This window comes from Pan paniscus, chromosome 6 (genome assembly GCF_029289425.2).
Source record: "Pan paniscus chromosome 6, NHGRI_mPanPan1-v2.0_pri, whole genome shotgun sequence".
Lineage (NCBI taxonomy): Eukaryota > Metazoa > Chordata > Mammalia > Primates > Hominidae > Pan > Pan paniscus.
Genome location: NC_073255.2, coordinates 195,347,196 through 195,367,342, shown reverse-complemented (window position 1 = coordinate 195,367,342; position 20,147 = coordinate 195,347,196). Strand labels below are relative to the sequence as shown.

The window sequence follows — 20,147 nt, the reverse complement described above, 5'->3', positions numbered from 1 at the left end:
CTATTCTTCTAACAGATTCCTTCTGCATTTATATGCGCTAGTTTACATTTTTGTAAGAAGCATATACTACCTATATAACCAAAAAATACTGAAGAAATTTCCATTTGGGGAGGAAAAAAAGTATGTACCTTTACCTTACAGTTCCTAGGAATTTAGCTAAATAAAATAAAACACACTTTTAGAAAATATTTTTTATCAAAGAGGTTTATTTTTGTTTATTTACGATGAGGATTCAGATTTACGGAGATAATAAGCCTTATTGAGATAATAAGTCTAAAATATGGTTGTGTTTTTTGGGTTTTTTTTTTTTAGACAGAGTCTCGCTCTGTCACCCAGGCTGGAGTGTAGTGGCGTGATCTCAGCTCATTGCAACCTCCTCCTCCCGGGTTCAAGTGATTCTCATGCCTCAGCCTCCCAAGCAGCTGTGCCACCACATCCAGCTAATTTTTGCTTTTCTTTTTTTTTCAGTAGAGATGGGGTTTCGCCATGTTGGCCAGACTGGTCTTGAACTCCTGGCCTCAAGTGATCTGCCCACCTCGGCCTCCCAAAGTGCTAGGATTACAGGCATGAGGCACTGTGCCTGGCCCTAAAATATGTTTTAATAGTAAAACTCTAGCTAATAATGAGAAAATTGTTATTCCTTTCATTGGCTGAATGGTTTTTTTTTTTTCTTTTAGAGACAGAGTCTCGCTCTGTCTGGAGTACAGTGGCACAATCTCAGCTCACTATAACCTCCCCCTCCCTGGTTCAAGCAATTCCCCTGCCTCAGCCTCCTGAGTAGCTGGGATTACAGGCGCACGCCACCACGCCTGGCTAAATTTTTTGTATTTTTAGTAGAGACAGGGTCTCACCATGTTGGCCAGACTGGTTTCGAACTCCTGACCTCAGGTGATCCACCCACCTTGGCCTCCCAAAGTGCTGGGATTACAGGCGTGAGCCACTGCGCCCAGCTGGCTAAATGGTTTTTAGAGCTTTTGTTTTTTCTTTTGAGACAGGGTCTCACTCTGTTGCCCAGGCTGCAGTGCAGTGGCACAATCATAGCTTATTGCAGCCTCGACCTCCTGGGCTCAAGGGATCCTCCCACCTCGGCCTACCAAATAGCTAGAACTACAGGCAAGCGCCACCACACACAGCTAATTTTTTTATTTTTTGTAGTGATGGAGTCTCCCTGTGTTCCCCAAGCTGGTCTCAAAATCCTGGGCTGGAGTGATCCTCCCACCTCAGCCTCCCAAAGTGCTGGGATTACAGGTATGACCCACCACACCTGGCCTGAACAAGTTTTTAAAATACCAAAAGAAAAACAATGATAAAAAGTACACACACACACCCCCCGCAACAGAGAGAACAGGAACCTCTAACTTCAAAGATAAAACATTTGTGAAAACTATGAGAGAAAACAAAAATAACAAATGAACATTTCAAAAGAGGAAAATGTCCCAAACAGCAAGAACTTTTAAAAGAAATAGAGCCAGCTGGGCACGGTGGCACGTCTGTAATGCCAGTGCTTTGGGAGGCTGCGGTGGGAGGATCACTTGAGCCCAGGAAGTTGAGGCTGCCGTGAGCTGTGATGGCACCACTGCTCTCTAGCCTGGGGGCAGAGCAAGACCCTGTCCAGAAAAAAAAGGAAAGGGGAAGGAGGGAAGCGGGGGAGAGAGGGAGGGGAGGCAGCGAGCTATCAATCTGTCACCAGCAGCCACGCGGCACCTCGGGTGGAACCACAGAAGGCAAGCGGGGACCCACCTGAGCGGCCTTTCCTCTCCGCCCGCTCCAGGAGCTGCCGGTCGCGTGTCTCCTGGCCCAGCAGGTTGTGGTGGGCCACGGTCTGCCGGAGTTCTTCCTTCCGGGCCCTTCTGTCTTTTTCTTTTTCCCTGTCCTTTCCTCTGCTGTGAGACTTCTCTGCCTCTCGATGTTTCTCCTTCAGCTTTTCTTTCTCCCGGTCTTTTGCGTCTCTTCTCCTCTCCCTCTGTCTGTCTCTGTCCCTCTCCCCACGAGGACTCTCCTTAGCGGTGTGGACTTCGGCCACCCTGTCTCTGCTCCTGGCATCCTGGTCGGGATCCCTGCACCTCGGCTCCTTATGTTCAGGAAGGTCCATCTCAGACTCCTTACGCAGCTTCTTCTCTCTGTGCTTTCTTTCTTCCTTGGGACCACCTGACTGTATGGCCTGAAACAAGAGAACAAAGGGTCCTCCGTGACCAGGAAGGCAGATTTCCATTAGACTTTTAATACCTGAATGTGAGAAGCACACACAGCTGAAGGGCCTTAAAACATATTTGCATTCAGCTGCTTTCCAATCCCAGTTTCCAATCCCAGATGGGCCAAGGCCTGCATGGATGTTCTTAGAACACTAAAGGACATGGAGTCAAGCTTAGATTTCTACAACTGCCCACCAGCGCCCCAATATCATGGACATTCACACTGATCGGCAAATCAAATCTAAAATACTACGTGTATTAGAGGGTGAAAAATTACCCATTGGGTACAATGTTCACTATTCGGGTGACAGGTACTATTCGGGTGTCAGGAGCACTAACGGCCCAGACTTCACCACTCCACAAGATATGCATGTAAGAAACCTGCACCTGTACCCCCTAAATATGAAAAATAAAGTAAAATTCAAAAAAAATAAGTAGGACCAGGCATGGTATCTCACACCTATTATCCCAGCACTTTGGGAGGCTAAGGCAGGAGGATTGCCTGAGGCCAGGAGTTCAAGACTAGCCCAAGCAACATAGCAAGATCCCCATCTCTACCCCAAAAAATTAAAAAATTAAAAAATCAGCAAGCCTGGTGGTTCATGCCTGTAGTCCTAGCTACTCAAGAGACTGAGGTGGGAGGACAGCTCAGGCCCAGAAGGTCAAGGCTGCAGTGGGCTATGACTTCACCACTGCACTCCGGCCTGGGCAAAACAGTGAGACCCTGTCTCTAAAAAAAAGAGTAAAATTAATTAACTAAAAATAAATAAATAAAATACTACATGTGTTAAAAGAGAGATACTGAAGCTGTGTTTTAAAGTCGCTAAGACACAAACCGCCTGGGCCCCATACAAACAAGGACCCTCGTTCTAAAACTCTCAGGACTCTCTCTCAATCCCAAAGCCCCTCTCCCCACCCACCGCTGCGGCCCCTGAAGTGAGCACTCCCTGCCCCAAAGCAGTGCGGAGGCCCCTGAGCCATGGCAGGGCCCCACGAGCAGTGGGAGTGTTCAGCTGGCGTAACCAACGTTCCAGAGGGATTGTTAGCTGTACACCTTCACCTCTGAGTTCAAAGTACTTCTGAAATGAGGCACACGTAACCAAAGTTATACAGTGTCGTGTACCAGGTAAAGCAGGTCCAAGAAAACCACACGAGTCCTGCACAGATCCCAATCCAAATCTTTACAATAATTACCCAGAGATGTTTTCTGAGGTCATTTGCTTTCCAGGTATCATCTTTGGTTCTTCTCTAAATAGAAAAGTATAAAGTTAGAATGTTTAAAGTTTAAAATAATTAATTTTCTGTGTTGTAGTGAGCTGCTTTTTCATTATGCCATTTAAATCAATGGCAGTTAATTCTTGACATGCCAGAAAATACTTCTCTACCTCCTGGAATAAAAGGTAACAGAAATACAGATTTTTAAAAATTATTCGCTAGTCTAAAATGACACATTATTATAAAATGTGTGCCCTTGGCTACTTCAAAACTTAAATATTATAAAATAAAAGTGAAAACAAGTTATAACAGCAGTTGAACAACAGAGGAAGGACAAATATTCTGTGGGTTTAAAATATCTTGCGTCAGACTGTATTTTCCAAAAACAGCCACAACAGACTCACGTCCCAAATGCTGCGCACACAGAGGGAGTCTGTGCTCCTTCTGCGGCCGCTGGTCTCAACCCAGGACAGAAGGTATCGTGGGCCTCCCAGGACAATGGGTTTCTGCCTGGTCCTCCTGGGCTGCAGCTCCAGATACTTCCCTGTGAGGAAGAGAAGCAGCCCCGGGGAGAGGCCCCTGCAGATGCCACAGCCCAGAGGGTCCCTCACAGCAGATGCCACAGCCACGGGCCCAGAGGGGTCCCTCACAGCCAGCACCAGGGCAGATGCATGAGAGGCACGGGCCCAGAGGGGTCCCTCACAGCCAGCACCAGGGCAGGTGTGTGAGAGGCACGGCTCCCGCGGCCCCTCATGAGTCACCACCTCCTGAACCTCAAGTCTCCCCAGCCGAGGCCCCAGGTATCAGCAACAGAACTAAGCCTGCTGCTGTGAGCTCTCTTGACCCACAGAGTATGTGAGAAAATTAGAAGGCTGCTGTTGTCTCACACCACGGCCTCTTACACAGCAACAGCAGCTGGGATGTATGACAGACAGAAATGAGTTTAGCATCTGGTGCATACCAGATGCTATCCTGTTCAAGCACCAATATTTAAATCTCATAACCCTACTAAGAAGACTATCGGCTCAGTTTTTCTAATGAGGACAGTGAGGCATCACAAGGCTCGGCAGCTTTCGGCTCTAGAGTCCTGCCAAGGAACAAATCAGGAACAGAAACGACACCTGTGGACTGAATGCTCAAGGGTCGCCAGAGAAAGCCTGCCTGTCCCTGAGGACACCCTATCACACCCGTCTGCTACACTGGGCAACCGGTGGGCCCACAAGCTCACCCGTGTCTCTGGCCCTCCTGGGCCCTGTACTTGTATTCAGCAAATACACACCAAGCTCCTCGCACACACCGAGCCCTGCTGCAGAGCTGGGGCTGCGCAGATAAAACCCAAGAAAGGCCCCAGGCCCAAAAACACCGTCCAGCTCCTCTGATGTTTGTTGTTTCTACTGCGAAAGTGTTTGCTCCTCGTTGGATAATCCACCTTTCAAATGTGATGACATCTCTCCAGCTAAGCCCTCACCTTCCGGAAAGGAAGGCCTATCTTAGTCCTCTGTGTCACCCAGCACTGCTTAGCATGTCGCAGCGCCTCACGACCACCAGCCATTAGAGAATCCACACTGTGCGTGCCGGGAAAGGAGGCGTCCGGACAGCCGGCTCACCAGGTATCCAACTGTTCTAAGCATCTGAGGGGAATATTAAAATAACAAGGTGCCGTGGTCTTACACCATTTCCACTGACTCTTCAACAACCCTTCCTTTACAAGTCAAGCCGATTCCCCTTCCTCGAACGTGGGCCAGATTCTGTGTCACACTCTTCTTCATCGTCGTCTTTTTGTTTTTTTGACAGGGTCTGGTTCTGTCACCCAGGCTGGAGTGCAGTGGCGCAACCTCGGCTCAAGTCATCCTCCCGCCTCAGCCTCCTGAGTAGCTGGGATGACACCCGGCTAATATCTGTATTTTGTAGAGACGGAGTTCCGCCATGTTGCCCAAACTCCTGAGCTCAAGCCGCCCGCCCTGCCACACTTCTGATGAGGAGGACGGGGTGGAGGCCCAGCTGTGCGCCTTCCTGCTCAGGGTCCCTTCCAGAGCTTCCACCTGGCTGTGGCGCCCGCTTGCTCTCACCGCGCACCCTGGGAGACGCCATAGCACAAGGATGCCCAAGCACTCCCGGGGAGGCCCAGGAGAGGCCGGCACCAGCCCACACCTCAGAAGGGCCCCTCAGCCCAACGCAACCTTCAGGGAGCGTGACGACTGCACCCTAACGTCCCCCAACGCCACCCCCAAACCCTAACCTACAGGAACCATGAGGACAGTAAAGGTTGACTGTGCTCTAAGGCAAGGTTGGGACTCCCCTTCTGCACCCTCGCTGCCACCTGGGGCGCCTCCTGTCACACTGCACCACTGCCTCCTGGCAACCCTCGCGATAGCGATTCCTACAAGATCCGCGCTGGTCTCCCCGAGGGGAGCATGAGCTTTGCCAGTGCAGCCACAGCTCCTTCTTCTGTGCCGCTCCTGCTCCACAGCTGCACTGAGGCCTCAGCAGAACCTCAGTGCAGAACACGCAGGTGCTTATCACCACGCCACAGTAACACACTCCAACAACACAGGGTACAACCCCACAACCCCGGTACAACAGAGCTTCATGCTAAACCTAACCGCATATCACCACGCCATAGTAACACACTCCAACAACACAGGGTACAACCCCACAACCCCACAACCCTGGTACAACAGAGCTTAATGATAAACCTAACCTCAGCTAAGCAAACTCAATCAAGGAGGATTTCCTGCAGAGAATATACCATAATTATTCAATTTTTCCCTTTGAGAAACACTTCCTTAAAGGTATAAATAAAGGAAGCATTTGGGGGTTTGTTTCAAAAAAAAAAAAAAAACAGATTTAGTCCAAATGAAAAATGGAAACTTTTCATGGACAAGCCACTAAAACTCTTCCTGGAATGTGAAAATTAGGGCAAACAAAAAAAGCTGTAATACCTCATAAATATATTAAACAATTATTTTTTTTTTTTGAGACGGAGTCTTGCTCTGTCGCCCAGGCTGGAGTGCAGTGGTGCGATCTCAGCTCACTGCAACCTCCACTTCCTAGGTTCAAGCAATTCTCGTGGCTCAGCCTCCTGAGTAGCTGGGATTACAGGCGCCTGCCACCACTAAGTTTCGTAATTTTAGTAGAGATGGGGTTACCCCATGTTGGTCAGGCTGGTCTCGAACTCCCAACCTCAGGTGAGCCCCCCACCTCGGCCTCCCAAAGTGCTGGGATTGCAGTTGTGAGCTACCACGCCTGGCCAACTCTTTGTTTAAAGTTAACTCCTACAGAGAGGTTTAATATAGGACCTGCTATAAACAAAAGGGCTGAATGGAACCCAGGACACGAGTGACCAGAGAGGGGACGCCCAGGATACTCGGGGACAGTCCAACCAGGAGACCCAGGAGACCAGGGTACCACAGAGAGGGGACGCCCAGGACACCAAGGGGCAGTCCAACCAGGAAACGTGGGCACCACAGAGAGGGGACACCCAGGACACTCAGGGACAGTCCAACCAGGAGATATGGGCACCACAGAGAAGGGATGCCCAGGACACCAATGGACAGTCCAACCAGGAGACATGGGCACCACAGAGAGGGGACACCTAGAACATTAGGGGACAGTTCAACCAGGAGACATGGGCGCTGCACACAGGGGACGCTGAGGACATTCAGGGGACACTGGGAAGGCACAAGGCCACTAGCTCAGAATGTGAAAAGTAAGTATGTCACAAAACCCATCCAGTGGGGTTTCTTAATGGTTGTTAACATTACTGATACTGACAAAGTTAAAAACCCTGAAGACAAGAGGTCTCTGACAGAGATCACAGGATTCTTCTTCGGCCTCTCTAGTTTTCAGTAAGAAAAATAACAGCCATTTTCTTCAGTGCACAGAATACTGACTACTTTGGAGCACTTAAAACTCAGCTAATATGGACTGTTTACCCTCAAGTTTTCTATCCATGCTGTCTCCCTCTAGAGTTTCAAACTGTTCAACAGTGATTTACAGCTTCCCTGCCCCGGTGCTGTCGGTCCCCACTTGCCACATGTAAACCACATGCTTCTGCCAAGGCCTTTTAAAGACCAACTTGACCTGCCCTCAGACTCTGCCCTATGGAGCAGCCCAGCAATCCACGCTTAAAATCAACTCTCCAAGTACGGAACCAAAGGGCAAAGTTCCCCAGCACTCCCAGGAGTGGAACAAACCCCAACCTGGGGACTGGGGTGAGGAGACTCAGGAGAGCTAAGCAGCAAAACCATCAGCATGATTCTGCCCACGCACTAGTGGATGAGAACTGGAGCCTGCGGTCTTCAGCATCTGCAAGCACCTGTCCTGGGCCAGCATCCTTCATGGACATGGCAAGCAAACAGGAGATGAGCGGCTGCCCAGCACCAGCTCCCCAGGGCCTCTGTCCCTCGATTTATGCTCGATTAACATCAACTAAATCATCTAGAACCTTTTCATAACAAAATTCTATGGAGAACTGTACAGTAAGAACCCTGAACAATGTTTACATCCCTTTGATTTGCCTCCCGAATAAAACAGATGAAACTGATTTAACTCCCCTTCCCCTCAATGCAGGGCTTCAAGGGAATTCTTTTCCCCACTCTCATCTCATCCTGAAATCCAAGGAGAAGTAAACCTGGGCTGAAATCACTTCCAAGGTGGTATCACCTCCAAGGTGCACCATCAGAGGTGGTGAAGCCAAAACCTCACTTCAGGGAGGACACTCACAGCCCAGATGGAAAGCAAACCCCACCCCTGTGCCATCTTGTCCGACCCCCACTCCGAGTGGGTGTGAGGGCTTCCGCGCTCTGTAAGCCAAACAGCAGAAACCCCTGGACCTGACGCTCATTGTTCTGCCACATAACCTCCGACAGCTGGGCAGACTCCAGCGAGAAGGTGCCACTGGCATCTGCAGCCACCTGTGGGCAGTGGGCTTCTCCCCTTGCTTTCCAACCCAGCCTCCTCTTTTAGAAAACACTCATCAGAGGTTAAATACTGATTTGAACTAGTTAATTGAACATTAAGAAATGTTTAAAAGAAGTTATTTTGAGCCAGGCACGGTGGCTCACACCTGTAATCCTAACACTTTGCTAGGCTGAGGTAGGAAGATTACTTGAGCCCAGGAGTTCAAGACCAGCCAGGGCAACACAGCAAGACCCCATCTCCATCAAAAAATAAATCAGCCAAGCATGGTGATTCAACCGCAGTCCCAGCTACTCAGGAGGCTAAGACAGGAGGCTCACTTGAGCCCAGGAGGTCGAGGCTGCAGTGAGCTGTGGTAACTGCCACTGCACTCCAGCCCAGGCAACACAGCGAGACCCCATCTCTATTAAAAAATAAACAGAGGAAAGCATCACCAGATACTACTATTTCTGCTTCTAACATGTTTCTAAATCCACTCTTCCTTCCAGGGACACTGCCATAAATCCATTCTGGACCTTCAGGATGACCACTAGCTCTGTGCAAAGCAGCAAAGGCACTCTTCAGCCTGAGTCCCCACATGACAGAGACACCGCGGCCCAACCCTGTGACATTCATCTACATGGACCCAGTGGTATAGCGCTGACGTCCACATCGTCATCCTGTTCCCTGCATGACACTGAGAAAGAAAAGAAACTAATCTGAGGAATGTGAGCTCCTTTAAATGTTTAGGCCCAGAGCCACTGAAATGTGACAGTGGTCACGTCTCATTCCCCGCCACACCCAGAGCTAAGAACGTCTGCTCCCCCCCCACACCCGGAGCTAAGGACGTCCCGCTCCCGCCCAACACACCCGGAGCTAAGGACGTCCCGCTCTCCCCCACATCCGCAGCTAAGGACGTCCTGCTCCCCCCAACACCAGGAGCTAAGGACGTCCCGCTCCCCCCTCCAACACCCTCCAACACCCGGAGCTAAGGACGTCCCGCTCCCCCCGCCAACACCCGGAGCTAAGGACGTCCCGCTCCCCCGCCACCACACACACACACCGGGAGCTAAGGACTTCCCGCTCCCGCCCAACACACCCGGAGCTAAGGACGTCCCGCTCTCCCCCACATCCGCAGCTAAGGACGTCCTGCTCCCCCCAACACCAGGAGCTAAGGACGTCCCGCTCCCCCCTCCAACACCCTCCAACACCCGGAGCTAAGGACGTCCCGCTCCCCCCGCCAACACCCGGAGCTAAGGACGTCCCGCTCCCCGACACCCAGAGCTAAGGACGTCCTGCTCCCCACCAAACACCAGGAGCTAAGGACATCCTGCTCCCCACCAAACACCCAGAGCTAAGGACGTCCCGCTCCCCCCTCCAACACCCGGAGCTAAGGACGTCCGGCTCTCCCACACACACCCGGAGCTAAGGACATCCCGCACCCCCTCCACCCAGAGCTAAGGACGTCTCGCTCTCTGTCCCACACCCGGAGCTAAGGACATCCCGCACCCCCTCCACCCAGAGCTAAGGACGTCTCGCTCTCTGTCCCACACCCGGAGCTAAGGACGTCCCGCTCACCCCCACCACACACACACCAGGAGCTAAGGACGTCCCGCTCCCCCCGGCCCCCGCACCGGGAGCTAAGGACGTCCCCCTTCCCCCCACACACCCGGAGCTAAGGACGTCCCGCTCACCGCCCCCCCCGACACACACCAGGAGCTAAGGACGTCCCGCTCTCCCCACACCCCCCTCCCAGCTAAGGACATCCCACTCCCCCCACACACACCTGGAGCTAAGGAAGTCCCGCTCCCCCCACACCCAGAGCTAAGTAAACAGCCTGCTTTATGACCTCTTGACTCAGCACCACCACCAACAGCCATATTATTATTATTATTTAAAGAGTCTCATTCTGTCACCCAGGCTGGAGTTCAGTGGTGCCGACAGGTGAAGCCTCCTGGGCTTCTGGGTGGGTGGGGACTTGGAGAACTTTTCTGTCCAGCTACAGGACTGTCAACACACCAATCAGGACTCTGTCTCGCTGAAGGTTTGTAAACGCACCAATCAGCACTCTGTAAAAACACACCAATCAGCACTCTGTGTCTAGCTAAAGGTTTGTAAACGCACCACGATGTGGGCAGGGCCAAATAAGGAAATAAAAGCTGGCCCCCCGCTCCGCCCACCCCCAGCCAGCAGTGGCAACCTGCTTGGGTCCCCTTCCACACTGTGGAAGCTCTGTGCTTTGTTCTTCACAATAAATCTTGCTGCTGCTCACTCTTTGAGTCCATGCTACCTTTATGAGCTGTAACACTCACTGCAAAGGTCTGGGGCTTCACTCCTGAAGTCAGCGAGACCACGAACCCACCAGGAGAAACAAACAACTCCGGATGCGCCATCTTTAAGAGCTGTAACGCTCACTGCGAAGGTCTGTCGCTTCACTCCTGAAGTCAGCAAGACCACGAACCCACCAGAAGGATGAAACTCCAGACACATCTGAACATCTGAAGGAACAAACTCCGGACACACCATCTTTAAGAATTGTAACACTCGCCGCGAGGGTCTGTGGCTTCATTCTTGAAGTCAGCGAGACCAAGAACCCACCAGAAGGAACCAACTCCGGACACAGTGCTATCATAGCTCACTACATACCTTGACCTCCTGTGCTCAAGAAATCCTCCCACCTCAGCCTCCTGAGTAGCTGGGGCTACAGAAATGCACCACCATGCCCAGGCTTTTTTTTTTTTTTTAAGAGATAGGGTCTTGCTATGTTGCCCAGGCTGGCCTCGAACTCCCATCCTCAAACGATCCTCCCACCTCAGCCTCCCAAAGTGCCAGGATTACAAGCATGAGCCACCACACCTGGCCAATAGCCATAAATTAACCTACCAATGTCATACACTGGACACCAGAATTCGTAACCTGCAGTTCAGTGATGTATAACCAATCAATAATCAATGTTATTTCTGTAAACCAGTACTTGACAAAGTATTTTGTAATTGTCCCCTCTCCTGATTCGTCCTTTTCTCTTTAAACACTCAAGCCTCTCCTTTGTTCTCTGGAGCGCCTCCCAGTGTTTCCCAGGCTGTGGCCCTGATAGTCTCTATAATTAATTTTGCCTGGATTTTCTTTAGGTTGACGACACCAACATTAATTCTCAGAATTACAGAGTGGAATGAGCAGGAGCACTAACGGCCAGAGTGGTGTGCTTCACTAACCCTGCATGGCAACACACCAAACTAGGGCGCACGCTAAAAGACCCAGAGGGCAAGTCTGGCTCCCGCCTTTAGGACTGGGACATAATTTATCTTTTGCTGTCCTCATTTTTTTTTCAAAATTCCTTACACTAGAATTTTTAAGTTATCAAATTACTTAGGGCCAAATTATGAAATGCAGCCTATCCAGGTCTTCATTCTACTACTTGACTGTGTAACTGACGCTCCCTGGTAGGAAAAGTGCTCTGAAGAAAACGGTAACTAAGAAAACTAGGATGATCAGTTTCCATCACTGAATCCAAGGTTATTCCCTACAGTCACCGTAATTCACTCACCTAGGCCCTGGCTGGTGACCACACAGGCTGCTTCTAACACTCTGTACTCCGTGTGACAAACGTGGCTGCAGGGAGCACCCGTGTTTTCGGTATGCATGTATTTGCAGATGAGAGTCCTATCTGTGAGCTGCTACGTCAAAGCTACGTCAAAGCGGCAGATGCCTAAAATGCTGCTGCGCTGAGTCTATTTTGTAGACAGAGCTGACCTCAGGCTGATTCCTTTCTAGACTCGGCTGACAGATGAGAAGTGTGGGGAGGGGGATGCATTCAGTAACTGCAGGCAGGACGGGAAACAGCTGAGCTCCATTTCTGTTTGCACTGAGGTGAGGGAGTGTTTTAGGGGAGAACCCGGGCTAGGGGAGCTCAAGTGAAAAATTACAAAGGCTAGTCAGTATAACTGAGATTAAGCTCGCTGTGTCTGCTAGCTGATAATTACAGTAGTTAGGATTCTACCTTCCCAGAGAGACCAGAACAGAGGCCGTCCTGTCCTTTCCGATATCTTTTCAAAGACACTCCTGAATTGCAGATTTAGAGACATCTCAAAACGACAGAGAAGGATTCATAATTTAAGCCCTTTTAAACTCTCTTCAGAAAGGATGTCTGGGACCTATCCCCAGGTGTTGGCTAAAACAAACAGTAAATTATTCTGACAGCCCTGAGCTCTTTCAGACAACACTGAGCTGGGTTGTCCCAGAGGTGGCCTTACGCTGCGAGGAGCAGTGTTAAACTTTCGTCAAGAATCAGCACAGGGCTTTGAATGGAGAGTTCATGCCAGAGTTTCTGCAGTTCTCTGGAGGAACCCCACAAGTGGATTAGTGAGGACCAACCTTGGAGACCCCACTGTAGCTACTCTAAAACATTCAGCCTTTCTAAAAACGGAATGAAACGGCATTGCACTGTACCTAAACAGTTCACATCACTAGTACATATCTCACATGAAAATAAAAAGGGTAGAAATTTATTTTAAACTAAGAATAACCTAAAAAACATATGTTTACATTTTTCAAGCTATGAGTAATAAATTTCATAACAATAAACTCACACATTACCTATCAATTGTTTGGTATGTAACAAAAAAACTTAGAAATTTCTAAAATTTTCATTGACCATAAAAATTAATAGTCATACACATTGTAAACAAGATAAAGAGTTTTGAAAGAGCTAATATTAAAGAAAATTGTCACCATGCAGGCAGGTGTAAAGCCTGCAAAGGTACCATTAAGTTTTTTCCAATAGCTACGACATACTGAAACTTGGTATGATCTCAGTACAAATAAAGAACATAAAACTATTTATATTCATCATATTAATTATGTGAGCAACTAAGTACAATGAAACAAACTGAAAGAAACGCTTGGTGTATACTAAAAGCTATAATACCAGCGGGGTGAGATGGCTCACGCCTGTAATCCCAGCACTTTGGGAGACTGAGGCTGGTGAATCACCTGAGGTCAGGAGTTCCAGACCAGCCTGGCCAACATGGTGAAACCCTGTCTCTACTAAAAATATTTAAAAAATTAGCCCAGCATAGTGGCGCATGCCTGTAATCTCAGCTACTTGCAAGGCTGAGGCAGAACTGCTTGAACCCAGGAGGCAGAGAATGGAGTGAGCTGAGATCACACCACTGCACTCCAGCCTAGGGGACAAGAGTGAGACTTCGTCTCCAAAAAAAAAAAAAAACTCTAATACCAAAATAATCCAATACAATTTTATTCCAGTAATCTCATGAAAACTTTATCCTTCCCCTTACCTTATGAAATAGACTATACTAATTAATTCTATATCGCAGCATAATAGTTACATAATTAGATTCTAATGACCCATGGGTTAACTTCCTAAAAAGTTAAAGACCGACTTGCAATTGAGAACCTGTTACAGGAATTCATTAGTTGCCAGGAAATATCCAGCTCTGAGGTCTGTTGCTTTTGCTACTTTAAAAATGTTTATTTACTGGCCTGGCACAGTGGCTCATGCCTATGATCCCAGCACTTTGGGAGGCCGAGGTGGGCGGATCAAGACCAGCCTGGACAACACGATGAAATCCCGTCTCTGCTAAAAATACAAAAATTAGCTGGGTGTGATGACACACATCTGTAATCCCAGCTACTCAGGAGACTGAGACAGGAGGACCGCTTTAACCTGGGAGGTGGAGGTTGCAGTGAGCTGAGATCACGCCATTGCACTCCAGCCTGGGCGACGGAGCAAGACTCTGTCTCAAAAAAAATGAATTTTATGTATTAAATATGTATCAGAATAAAACCCCAAGGGACAGTCAAATGTCAAAAATAACGAATGAAAAAAGATCTATAACAAACTACATCCATATTCAGAACATCACAGATAAAGATCCTAAATCTTCTGGAGAGAAAGAAAATGTTACTCACAAAGATATCTCATCAGCCAAACACACTGCTAGAAGACAAAAGTAAACCATCTTCGAAGTTCTGGGAAATTATTTTGCTCCTAGAATTATATGCTAAGCCAAACTCTTAAACAATCTATCAGTATAATAAGGATATTCTTAGGGCATACAGTTTTCTTCCCACATATACTCTTGTCTAAAAAGGTATGCGATAGGCCAGGCATGGTAGCTTGCACCTGTAGTCCCAGCACTTTGGGAAGCCAAGGCAAGAGCCGTTGCTTGAGCCTGGGAGGTTGAGGCTGCAGTGAGCTGTGAGCGTGTCACTGCACTCCAACCTGGGTGAATGAGCAAGACTCTGAAGAAAGGAAAGGAGAGGAAAGGAAAGGGGGGGAGGGGAGGAAAGGAAAGGGGAGGGGAGGGGAGGAAAGGAAAGGGGAGGGGGGGAGGGGAAAGGGGAGGGGAGAGGAGGAGAAGGGAGGGGAAAGGGGAGGGGAGGGGAAGGGAGCGGGGAGGGGAGGGGAAGGGAGCGGAAAGGGGAGGGCAGGGGAAAGAGGAGGGGAGGGGAAGGGAGGGGAAAGGGGAGGGCAGGGGAAAGGGGAGGGGAGGGGAAGGGAAAGGGGAGGGGAGGAGAAGGGAGGGGAAAGGGGAGGGGAGAGGAAACGGGAGGGGAGGGGATACTCCACTGGAAAAAGCAGGGAGATTTCAAAGAAGAGGGAGACACTTGATCCAAGAAACAGTAGGCCTAACCCAGAAGCACAATGAGAAAGAATTCCCAGATCATAGCTCTGTGCATGTCTAGAAAATAATTTGTCCTGATGAGAACATAAAGTCAGTGAGCTCTGGGAAGAATTTAAGAGAATTTCATTAAACAGATAATATGACACTAATAAGCTAGAAGACATCATAAGGTTTAAAAATTTAAAACAGCATATGTTCTTTTTTGCCAAAACTAAAAAAAAAGGGCAAATAGGGCCATTTACGAAAGACATGGTCCAAATAATAAGCAAACTACATTGTGGTACATTAACTGAATGTAAGAAAAGATGACCCCTTTTACCCTGACACCAGAAACCTTGTTCTCTGAGCAGAGTGAGCTTAGAATACAGGACTCCATTGTATCTATTGGTCCAATCTGACTATTTGGTTCTGCAATGAAAACGTATATAACCATGATGTTATAGTGTTTATTGGTTTTCATTTTTAAAATCAACCTATAAACAAATCACGGACAATGTAAGTTACAGAGTAACTTAAAGAAATGTAAAGAGAATAGCATAGAAGATGACAGGGTCAGGAAATTAGTGGGTTTAGTGAGAAATGGGGAGTGCAGGGCAGTAGCTTCCTAATCTTAACTAGGGGAAAGTTAAAAAAATATTATCTAAGGTTGGCCTAGCGCGGTGGCTCACGCCTGTAATCCCAGCACTTTGGGAGGCCAAGGCAGGCGGATCACCTGAGGTCAGGCGTTCGAGACCAGCCTGACCAACATGCAGAAACCCCATCCCTACTAAAAATACAAAAATTAGCCAGGCATAGTGGCGCTTGCCTGTAATCCCAGCTACTCGGGAGGCTGAGGCAGGAGAATCGCTGGAACCCGGGAGTTGGAGGTTGCGGTGAGCAGAGATCGTGCCACTGTACTCCAGCCTGGGCGACAAGCGGAATTATCTTTTTTTAAAAAAAAAAAAAAAGGCCGGGTGCAGTGGCTCACGAAGTCAGGAGATCAAGACCATCTTGGCCAACACGGTGAAACCTCATCTCTACTAAAAATACAAAAATCAGCTGGGCATGGTGGCGGACATCTGTAATCCCACCTACTCGGGAGACTGAGGCAGGAAAATCTCTTGAACCCTGGAGTCGGAAGTTGCAGTAAGCCAAGTTCGTGCCATTGCACTCCAGCCTGGTGACAGAGTAAGACTCCATCTCAAAAAAAAAAAACGTAAGGTTTTATATAACATAAAATACAAATTAAGGAGTATTATTCAACACATAAAGGTAAGTGACGGGGAAAAAATAATAGGAGTGAAGGTAGAAGAAAATGTATGCAAATTAAATTCCTCATCTTTTAGTGGGGAATCAATAGACAACAAGAATAATACAGTAATATCTAACATTTATTGAGTGTTAATGAAAGCAGGCACTGGTCTATGCACTTTTACACATAATATCTCACTTAATCTTCTTAAACACCGTATAATGTTGCTATTATTATTGTGCCCACTGAATGAATTAGAAAACAAGACATGTTAAGTGAGTTTGCCAAGATCATACAAGTAAATACAAAAGCCCGAATTCAAACTCAAGCACCCAGGCTGCACTCTCTCAACCTCTTAAACTGTGACAAGTCATATTTAAACTTAAATCAGCTAAAATTTAATAAAATTTTAAACATGGCTCCTCAGCCACCCCGGCCCCGCAGCAGGGGCCGAGGCCGCCTCCAGGCCGGGCGCGAGGAGACCGGCCGCGGCGGCGACCCCAGGCCTGAGGCTGCACAGACCGCCTCTCCCGACCGCCGGGAGCCCGGCGTCCTGCCATCCCTCACGCCGACGGCCAGCCGCGCCTCCGTTTCCCTTCCTGCCTCGGAGGCACCGCGGCTCCTCCGGGAAGCCCCGGCCCGGCCGAGAGAACCGCTGCGCAAAGGGAGGGCGGCGGCGGCGCGGCTAGCGGCGCCCGAAGGAGTCCGCGAAGCTCGACCACCCCTCGCCCAGACCCAGCGCCGCACCGACCTTCCCGGGCTCCATCGCTTCCCGCAGGCCCGGGCGGCCGCGGTGTCCTCGGCCCCGGCCAGGCGCGGCCCACCCCGAAGAGGCCACCTGTGCCCCGCACCCTTCGGGAGGCGCGTCCCAGCGCCTAGCAACCGACAGGCAGGAGCAGCAGAGGACCCAGAGGCACTGCCCAGCGTGCCCTGCGGCCTCTCCCAGTGCGCCTGCGCATCCCCGGCATTTTTAGCACCTGGCAGGCAGGAGCAGGGGAAGGCCGAGTGGTCGCTGCTCGGCGTGCCCGCGGCCCCTCCCAATGCGCCTGCGCTTCCCCGGCTCCTAGCAACCGCCAGGCAGGAGCAGCAGAGGACCGAGCGGTCGTTGGTCTCCCCAAGGGGTAGGTGCAGTACCCTGACTTGGGGTGCAGGGGCTCTTGACTCGCCCTAACCCGCCCCGGGTTCCCGCGGGACCGGACTGACAGTCGGGGAAGATAGAAAGGGAGAGCAGATATTGAAAAGAGCTTTACGTTTGAGGCCGAGCGCGGTGGCTCACGCCTGTAATCCCAGCACTTTGGGAGGCGGAGGCGGGTGGATCATGAGGTCACAAGATCGAGACCATCCTGGCTAACACGGTGAAACCCCGTCTCTACTAAAAATACAAAAAAAAAAAAAAATAGCTGGGCGCAGTGGCAGGCGCCTGTAGTCCCAGCTACTCGGGAGGCTGAGGCAGAAGAATGGCGTGAACCTGGGAGGCGGAGCTTGCAGTGAGCGGAGATCACGCCACTGCACTCCAACCTGGGCGACAGAGCGAGACTCTGTCTCAAAAAAAAAAAAAGAAAAGAGCTTTACATTTGAATAAGGCTTTGCACTTAACAAATTATATTCCCATATGTCGTCTTTTGATAAAAACAAGCAGTAAGGTAGGCAGGAATCAACGTTGAGGGACTGTTTTTATCCAACACGGAAAATCAAAAACTCTCAGGACCTCCGAACTCCTTCAGCCAAAGGGAAAGTTAGGGCTGAAAGCCTGAAACCGCCTTTTCAAAATTATAACTGAGGCAGTAAAAGAGGTGTAACTTAACCCACAGCATCTTGCTTCTGACCTCCAAGCTGTCCTTGTTCCTTCCTGGCAGTAGGCTGAACTAACTTTGGGAGAAACTTAGTTTATATTTTATAGTTTAAACACAGACAGTAACAGCCCTTTCCCAAAGCAGGCCTTCTTCTTGCCTGGGGACTTGATTGCCTTTGTAGGACTGATGTTAGCCACAAGATTAGAAATTACGTTTTAGGAGTCATGCAGCTGGAGGCTACAATATTCTGACCCTCCCTAAACTGCTCCTAAGATCAGTGCTTGAGATATTTTGCAGCACCTGCACTTGATGGATCAGCTGGCACCACCCAGATCAATAAACTGGCTCATCTGATCTTGTGGCCCCTCACCCAGGAACTGATAAGGGCAAGAAGACCGCTTTGACTCCCTATGATTTCATCTCTGACCAATCAGCACTCCTGGCTCACTGGCTTCCCCCCACCCAAGTTATCCTTGAAAACTCTGATCCCTGAATGCTTCAATGCTCAAGGAGACGGATTTGAGTAATAATAAAACTCTAGTCTCCTGCACAGCCAGCTCTGTGTAAATTACTCTTTCTCTATTGCAGTTCCCCCATCTCAATCAGCTCTGTCTAGGCAGCGGGCAAGGTGAACCCCTTGGGTGGTTACAAGCCGAGTCGCCCAACACCCTCTTCCAAATGCACAGCTGTTGCTTTGCAGGCTGCAAGGCTCCTGCCAGCCAGGTCCCCCTGAAGGCAGGGCCGGGCACCTTGGCCCCCACCAGTCTCCCAGGTGTAAATGTTTTGCCAGCCTGGAGACCTTTCAAGATGTGTGTCCTCACTTAAACAAAGACACGCCAATTGTAACTTTAGATCTGCAACTTAAGTCTGAAACTACCTCTGCAAGAATTAGAACTGAGAAAATTATGACAGTGAAAGAGATCTAACCTGACTCCATCTTGCTTCTAACCTCCAAGCTGTCCTTGTCCATTCCTGGTCGTAGAATAGTTTAACTTTGAAAGAAAGATAACAGCCCTTTCCCAAAACAAACCCCCTTCTCTTTTTTTATTATTATTATACTTTAAGTTCTGGGGTACATGTGCAGAACGTGCAGGTTTGTTACATAGGTATACACATGCCACGGTGGTTTGCGACACCCATCAACCCGTCATCTACATTAGGTATTTCTCCTAATGCTATCCCCCAGCCCCGCCCCCAACAGACCCCCATGTGTGATGTTCCTCTCCCTGTGTCCATGTGTTCTCATTGTTCAACTCCCACTTGTGAGTGAGAACATGCGGTGTTTGGTTTTCTGCTCTTGTGATAGTTTGCTGAGAATGATGCAAACCCTCTTCTTGCTGGGGACTAGATGGCCTTTGGAGGAGTAACAAATTAGCCATGAGATTAGAAATTATGGTTTAGGAGTCATGCAGCTAAAGGCCACAAGATTCTAAACCTCCTCAATTACTCCTAGGGATAATATCACTATTGTAAAACCTAAGATTGGTGCTTGAGACATTTTTCAGTCCCTTCACTCAATGGGTCGGCTGGTGCAACCCAGATGGATAAACTGGCTCATCTGGTCTTGTGGCCCCCACTCAGGAACTGACTCAGTGCAAGAAGACAGCTTGGATTCCCTGATTTCATCTCCAGTCCTACCAATCAGCACTCCCCACTTCTCAAACCCCCCCCCACCCACTAAATTATCCTTCAAACTCCAATCCTCAAATTTTGGGGGACACTGATTTGAGCAATAATAAAACTCCACTGGGCATGGTGGCTCATGCCTGTAATCCCAGCACTTTGGGAGGCTGAGGCAGGCAGATCACCTGAGGTCGGGAGTTCGAGACCAGCCTGACCAACATGGAGAAAGCCCGTCTCTACTAAAAATGCAAAATTAGCTGGGTGTGGTGGTACATGCCTGTAATCCCAGCTACTCGGGGGCTGAGGCAGGAGACTCTCTTGAACCCGGGAATGGGAGGTTGCAGTGAGCCAAGATCGCGCCACTGCACTCCAGCCTGGGCAACAAGAGCAAAACTCCATCAAAAAAAAAAAAAAAAAAACTCTAGTCTCCCATACAGCCGGCTCTGCGTGAATTAAATTCTTTCTCTATTGCAATTTCCTATCTAGATAAATCAGCTCTGTCTGAGCAGCCGGCAAGGAGAACCTGTTGGGCGGTTACAAGTCCAGCTCA

The 20,147-nt window shown here is 49.3% G+C and overlaps 1 protein-coding gene across 5 annotated transcripts in view; it reads right to left on the bottom strand.

Annotated features, from left to right (window-relative positions):
• The window catches only part of DYNC2I1 (dynein 2 intermediate chain 1), a 90,633-nt gene extending 73,418 nt beyond the window's left edge, over positions 1–17,215 (bottom strand). For 3 of the 5 annotated variants that reach the window (XM_034951834.4, XM_034951835.4, XM_055115588.3), the window contains exons 1-3: positions 16,933–17,215; positions 3,387–3,440; positions 1,741–2,161 (exon numbers count right to left, since the gene is read on the bottom strand). In XM_034951834.4, coding sequence (XP_034807725.2) covers positions 1,741–2,161; positions 3,387–3,440; positions 16,933–16,947 — 490 coding nt within the window. In that variant the 5' untranslated portion in view covers positions 16,948–17,215. Of the gene's footprint in view, positions 1–1,740; positions 2,162–3,386; positions 3,441–3,811; positions 8,921–16,932 lie in introns of those variants that run through there. The other 2 variants (XM_063606142.1, XM_055115589.2) reach the window with 2 other exon arrangements.
• Positions 17,216–20,147: the final 2,932 nt, after the last annotated feature.